Genomic DNA, 6,479 nt, shown 5'->3' on the forward strand with positions numbered 1-6,479 from the left:
GCTGTTCTTGCAGTAGCTGAAGCCTTAATTACCCTCATCAGTGTCTTCCTCCAAACCTGGCTGTAGTGCAAGCTCCCCCTTGCCACCCCAAATGCTTGGAAGGAAGTTGCTTACCAGGACTGAGCCTTCAGGTATTTTTTTCTCCATGCCTGGCTAGAGAGGTGGGCACCCAGGCTGGTCTTACTGGGGTGCAGTGGCAGCGCCCAGTGTTGGTGGGAGCATAGACCAAAACACCGCAGCGCGGCGGATGCCGCGCACCCCGCCCTTACGCTTGTAAAGGCTGTTAGTGCTATCTATTTTTATCACCGTTTCCTGAAAAGCCACTTCAGTGGCTGCTCAGTTTGCGCGGAGAAACCCTGTTCCCCTGGGAGAAACCTATCCCAGGGCAGTCATTTTCGCAGCCAGCCCCTGCGCGGAGCCAAGGGATGCAGTGCCTCGCATGCATACTTGGCACAAGGAGAAGGGTCCCTGCTGCAAGGTAGGGAAGGGAAAAAATTAGTTCCACCCCCAAAGAGCCGTGGAAAGCAGCTGCGTGCTGTGGAAGCGAGCGTAAGCCCTGCCGGTGCCAGGGCTGGCTGCGTGCGGGGCCAAGGGGTGACATCAGGGAACGCGGGGACGGTGCCTTTGCCTTGGCCGGGCCGCGAGCGCCCGTTGATGTAATTTGCTCGTAGAGGCGAGGCTGTGCAGGGGTGGTTTCCAGGCAGGAGGAAAGCTTTTTTTGTCCCAAGCAGCAGAACGGGAGCTCGCTGCGAGCTCTCCTGGGGCACACATGTGCCTGCCAGGCTGCCGAAACCAGCTCCTCTGGGAGCCAGCTCCTCTCTCCACCGCAGCGAGGTATGTTCAGCGTGGCCGTTAGCCCAGCCCACACCCAGAGCCAAGTCTTGCACCCCTGTGCATCCCTCCGGGTGGGGTTTAAACCCTCCTCCCTGGAAAGAGGGCTACCTCCTGCCAGAGGTGCTGGCCAACTGGCCAAAGAATGGTCCAGGAGGGCCACCAGCCTCTGAGACCGGTGCTCATCAGGTGGGGACGCTTCCCTGGACCAGCAGTCTCCCACCCAGAAGGACGAAGGACGGTCACCTCTCTCTGCGAGTCCTCAATGCCCCACACTAAGACCAGCACTGCGGTGTCCCTGATGCAGTGCCGGGCACCTGCACCCATACTGACCCAACCATGCTGGCACCTCTGCAGCACTCAGCACCCTCTTTCTCCCTCTTCCCAAACCACTTCATCCCAGCGAGCCAGGCTTTCCCCTGGGAAAACCCCCCAACCCTGGCGCCCACCGCAGCCCTGCCTGCTCCCGTCCCCGCGGGAGCTGCTCCGCGGTTCCTGATTTACAAAAGCCGCATTCAGTTCCCTGCAAACCCCACGCTCACTTTTTCCAGTAAGTTTTTCTCCAGGAGCGCTGGATGAGGACCCAGCCCTTCCCGGCGCCAATTGCCATGGAGAACCGCGGTGCTAGCGCGGCGCAGGCAGCTCACGGAGGAAGAGCGCTGGGTTAACGCAAGTCAGCTATATTTAAAACATTTAATACAAATATGTTTTGACAAGTCCTGGAGTTGTTTCCAGCCAGCGCTGGAGATGCGTTTTCCCTCCCTTAAAAACAGAACGAGGCCCAGAACTCCAAAAACATCAGTTTGTGACTTCTTCTCTCACTCCTTCCTGCCTTGCCACCCTCTCACCCTGCCCCGCCGGGGCCCAGTTAATGGAAGAAACCTCCTGCCTCAAACCTTCAGGAGAACGCAGAAAAGCAGTGAAGAACTCCTCTTCACCGCTTGCATCCTCACCCCAGGACGCGGGGCCTCCTGCCTTCCGCTCGAGGATTAGGGGAACTACATTCTTCACGGACCCCAGCAGAGGAATTAGTGAAATTAAGGCGTTTTGCTCTTCCTCGGACATCCCTGAGGATGAGCATCCCGTCAGCCAACGCCAGTCCCCAGAGCGCAGTCGGGATTTGCTACATATGGAGGAGATTGCACGGGGGATGCCTGGACCCTCGGGGGGGCTCAGGGGGCTTCCGCCTCCTTCGCCGCCTTGGCGAGGCGCTCGGCGATGAGGCGGAGGTCCTTCCCCTTGTCCAGTTTGATGTAGGTGTCTGTCCTGACGGCGTGGATCCCCACCCAGTCGGGCAGCAGCTCTGCCAAGAGGCGCAAGTGTTTCTCCATCTCGCCTGCGAAAAGGAGCGGGAAGGCGCAGGGTCAGAGCTCAGCTCCCCAACCCCTTCCTCCCGCAAAGACCCCCTCACCCCGGCGAGGAGATCCCGCCCCGCTTTCCTACCAGGAGGCATCTGGGTGTCGTAGCTGTCAGCCATGCGGGCACAAGCCACCTCCATGCTCAGCGCCTGCTTCTTCTCAGCCACGAAGACGTTACGCAGGATGCGGGCCATGGCCGGCAGCCGCCCCAGCATGGCGAGCCGCTCCTCCTGCCGCACGTCCCGCGTCATCAGCGCCTGCAGCTTCTGCGCCTCCTTCGCCCGGATCTTGGGGAGCGGAGAAGATGGGGTGAGACCCAGGCAGGTCCCCCCCGGCCCTCCCAGCACCGGAGTTAGGGCCAGGACCGAATTACTCACCCTCTCGAGCAGGGCCTGGGACACCCCTTTCAGAGCGCTGGAGGTGCTGGCAGGGGCCGGTGCTTTGGAAACCGCCCGTTCCCCCTCATCGGCTCCGGCGGTTCTTAAGGCCAGGTTGGCAAGGGCTTTTTCCATCTGCTCATGTGGAAGAGGGAGGAGGAGTTGGGTTACAGCTGGGAGGAAGGAGAAGTTTCCCCTCCACCGCCCCCGCATCTGACCCATCCCTGCCTGTGCGGAGGACAGCTCGAGGCGCTTCATCTCCTCTCCCAGCCCCAAAATCAGTGCTGACAGCTCCTCTACCCCAAAACCAGTCCTACACCACAGCCTGCCGCAGTAACAGCCCGGCTCGCAGTCTCACCTGCCCGCATCTTACAGCGCTCCGAGCCCCGTGGCTCGGAAACGATCCTTCCCGACCCCGATCTGGTAATGTCTTCCCGGAGACACGGCTGGCTTGAGGTCTGCCAGCCGCAGACGGAGCCAGCCCCCCGCTCACCTTGGGGATCAGCATCCCCCGAGCCGTGCTCAGCACCTCCTGAGCCGTGGTGAGCCGCTCCTCCTGGGGCGGCCGCGGCAGCTCCGCCGGGCTGATGTCCGGCACCTCGTCCACGTTGAAGCGGGGATGCCAGCGGGTCAGCTTCTCCTCCGGCACCACCATGGGAGGGCTGAGGGCGGCCAGGAACGCCTGGAAAGGGGAGAGAGCTGTGTCACGGCACCCGCGGGACAGGTACGGGGAGCCGGCCATCGCCCCGTGCTCCCAGCACGGCACGGCAGCTGGCTTGGAGGAAACTCGGAGCCGGGAGAGATTCCAGCTGCCATCCTTCCCACCCGCTGCCAAGAGCATCCCACAGGAGCCAGCGATGTCCTTCAGCCCGGACGCCAGCCCGCTCCTTCTGCCCGTTCCTCTAGACGGCGACCGGAGCAACCCCAGACCCCAAAAGCGCAGGGTGCCGGGGGGGTCCCTCACCTTGTGGTGCTGCTTGACGATGTTCACCAGGTTGCGGTTGAACTCCTTCCTGCGCTCCAGCAAGCGCGACGCCGACAAGTGCGGGCGGCCGCCCACTTTCTCCTCTGCGAGGAGAGACACGAGTGTCACCCGCGGCGCCTCGGCAAAGCGCGGCCACGCCGTGACGGGGCCCAAACCTCCAGAGCCTCGGGAAGGCCAGGATCAGAGCCGCGGCGTGGGGCTGAGCCGCTGCCGGAATCGCTGCCCCGTCACCCTCCCACTCGTCCCAAAAGTGTTTTCCACCACTTCCGACACACTCAGGCCCTTCGGTGCCACGTGATTATCTAACGGACCAAGCGGAGAGCATCCCTGGAGATTCAGGGATCCCAGCCAGGACCAAGCGCACCCCAGCTCTCCGGGGATCCGTACGTACCATCCCCCAGCACCGGCTCCAGCGTGAGCTGGTAGTCGGACTTCTTCACGCCGTTGCTGAAGGTGGGGATGTTCTTCTCCTGGCGCAGCCTGTATGAGGCGGGGTACACCGCCTTGATCTGCCCCACGTGCCGCTCCTCAAACTGCCTGCAACGGCACCCGGAGAGGTCAGGAACCCGACTGACACCCGGGCATCTACCCGGCAGCTCCAGCCGGGACCCCGAAACAGGCTGCCCACCGCCGCCAACGTACTTGCGCATCATGTCTTGCACCCCTTGCTTGACCTTGGCGAAGGTGATGGTCTCGGAACGGTTGAAGAGCATCCCAGCAATGGTGTCCACGCTGCGGAACATCTCCGCCAGCACCTTGAATTTGTAGGGCAGCGTGAGCCCCGGGGGGATGTCCTGCGCGAGGGTGTGGAACCGCTGGTACGCGGGGGGCTTCTCGCTGCTGGGAAAGGAGAGGAGTCAGGGTCCCCCGACGTGCAACAGCCGCTGGGGTGGCCCCAAGGGACCGAGACTGGCCAAAGACGGGGGTCCCGCTGCCAGCAGGGCTGACCCCAGAGCCCAGGAGCCCACCCTGGTTAGGGGAAAATCCTCCCTTCATCCCAAAACTCTTCACAACTCGCCGGAACCTGGGTTGCATCACCCACCCTCCGTGTCCTGGGGACGGGGATGCCCCGGTGCTCGTGGCAGAGTCAGGGTGGCTTGGACCATGCTCGAGTTTTGCTTCGGAGAAGCCCTTTACGTGCAGCGGGGCTGGTCCAGCGCTCCCCCAGAGCCCCCACGCTCCCCCACGGGGAGGGAAGACCCCTGCAAAACCACTGCAGGGCCGCGGCAGTCACCGGGACGCCCCGATTTCCCCTCAAAGCCGGGGCTGTGTCCCCAAAGCCGCTCCTCACCCGGCCTCTGCCGCAGGAGCTGCCACCTCAGCGTCCCCGGCCGGCCGCGTCGCCGGCGTGCCTCTGCTTCCCGCTTTCTTCTCCCGGATGCGCAGCTCCAGTTGCCGAACTCGCTCCAGACGGCTCCGCAGGTCGGTGCTGGCCCCGGCGGGGACGGGTGGCAACTGGGGCAACTGGGCCAGCTCCTTCACCCTTCGCAGGCGGCACCGCAGCCCGGCCAGGTCCTCCTGGGTGGGGAGGGGGCACAACGTCAGAGCGGGGCTCACGCACCAGCAAGAAACACAAAATATTTGGGGCAGAAATGCTCGTCCCGTACCCGCTGCAGGCGCCTGGTTGTCCCCGGGGGGGCTGTGCTGGGCTGCGTCCCCCCGTCCTGCCCGCGGTTGGGGGTGCGGGTGGTGGCGGCTGGGGGGTCCGCAGCCAGGTCCAGCGAGGGTGGCGGCGGGGGCCGAGGGGGGGCCGGAGGCGAAGGGCTGGCGGCCTGCGAGAGAGCAGCAGAGTTAGACCCTGTTTGGGGACACGCGGGGAACCCACCCACCAGGACCCCTCCCCAGTGCCCCCCCCCAGCCTTGCACTGCGTGGGGGAGGCATAGAGGGGTCTGCACTCAGGGAGGGGGTTAAGCCCTTGGGGGGGGGCTGCACTAGGGGAGGGGGTCACGCCCTTGAGGGGGGTGTCTGCAGTCGGGGGGGGGTAAGCCCTTGGAGGGGGGGTCTGCATCAGGAGACGGGGGGGCAAGCCCCGATGGGGGGGGTCCTGCACTCAGAGAGGGGGTCAAAACCTTGAGGGGGGGGCGTCCCGCACTCAGAGAGGGGGTCAAAACCTTGAGGGGGGCGTCCCGCACTCAGAGAGGGGGTCAAAACCTTGAGGGGGGGGGTCCGCGCTCAGAGAGGGGATCAAGCCCTTGGGGGGTCAGTACTGAGGGGGATTGTTCCGGAGACGGTACCCCGGTTTTCCGCGCCCCCCCCATCTCCCTACCGCGGCCGGCGGCCCCGGCTCCGCGTCCCGCCGCAGCTCCAGCCTCTTCCGCGCCGATTTCCCCGTCGGTTCCCCGGCTCCGGCTACCGGTTCCCCTTCCATCTCACGGCGGCTCCGTTTTCTCCCCGCCAAGCCCCGCAACGCCGGCGAGCCCCCGCGGGCCGGGGTCCGCGGTGAACCGGGCAGCGGCGGGTGGGGGCTCGTCCCCCCCTCATCGGGACCGGTAACGGCGGCCTTGAGCCGGCAGCCGCCGCCTTTGCCCGGGGCTCCGGTAGCCGCTTTCGTGCGGCCGAAGAAATCGGTGAGGCGGAGCTGGGCCATGCCGGTACCGGTACCGGTACAGGGGACGGCGACACGTGCGCGCCCGCCAAAGCCTCCCGGTCCCGTGGCGGGAACCCGCGCGCGCGCGCGCCGCGGCACCGCCCACCGGGATGGTGATTGGGGGCGGAGGCAGTGGTCACGTGGGGCGGATTTGGCGCCACCGGGTTCTTAAAGGCGCCGCGCCTCCTTACAGCGGTGCGGCACGTGGGGGTGTGGAGGGGGCTGCGGGGGTCTAAGCTGTTTTTGTGGGGTTTTTTTTTTGTTTTTGTTTTTTTGGGGGTTTTTTTTTGTGCTTTTTTTTGTGTGTTTTTGGGATGTTTTTGGTTTTTTTGGGGGTTGG

At 64.6% G+C, this 6,479-nt stretch overlaps 1 protein-coding gene across 2 annotated transcripts; it reads right to left on the reverse strand.

The window, feature by feature from the left end:
• Positions 1-1,505: 1,505 nt before the first annotated feature.
• On the reverse strand, positions 1,506-6,224 carry CDT1 (chromatin licensing and DNA replication factor 1). 2 transcript variants are annotated; one of them, XM_086758085.1, is made up of 10 exons: positions 5,819-6,224; positions 5,159-5,323; positions 4,843-5,069; positions 4,194-4,388; positions 3,943-4,088; positions 3,531-3,634; positions 3,060-3,248; positions 2,567-2,701; positions 2,275-2,476; positions 1,506-2,167 (listed from the first exon to the last, which is right to left on the reverse strand). In XM_086758085.1, exons 1-10 carry the CDS (start codon positions 6,137-6,139, stop codon positions 2,004-2,006), a joined length of 1,848 nt encoding a protein of 615 aa, XP_086614211.1. In that variant the 5' UTR covers positions 6,140-6,224; the 3' UTR covers positions 1,506-2,003. The 2 variants fall into 2 exon arrangements, with proteins under 2 accessions (XP_086614211.1, XP_086614210.1); XM_086758084.1 differs by having other exon boundaries at positions 4,194-4,391.
• Positions 6,225-6,479: the final 255 nt, after the last annotated feature.

This window comes from Chlamydotis macqueenii, chromosome 13 (genome assembly GCF_036417535.1).
Source record: "Chlamydotis macqueenii isolate bChlMac1 chromosome 13, bChlMac1.mat, whole genome shotgun sequence".
NCBI lineage: Eukaryota > Metazoa > Chordata > Aves > Otidiformes > Otididae > Chlamydotis > Chlamydotis macqueenii.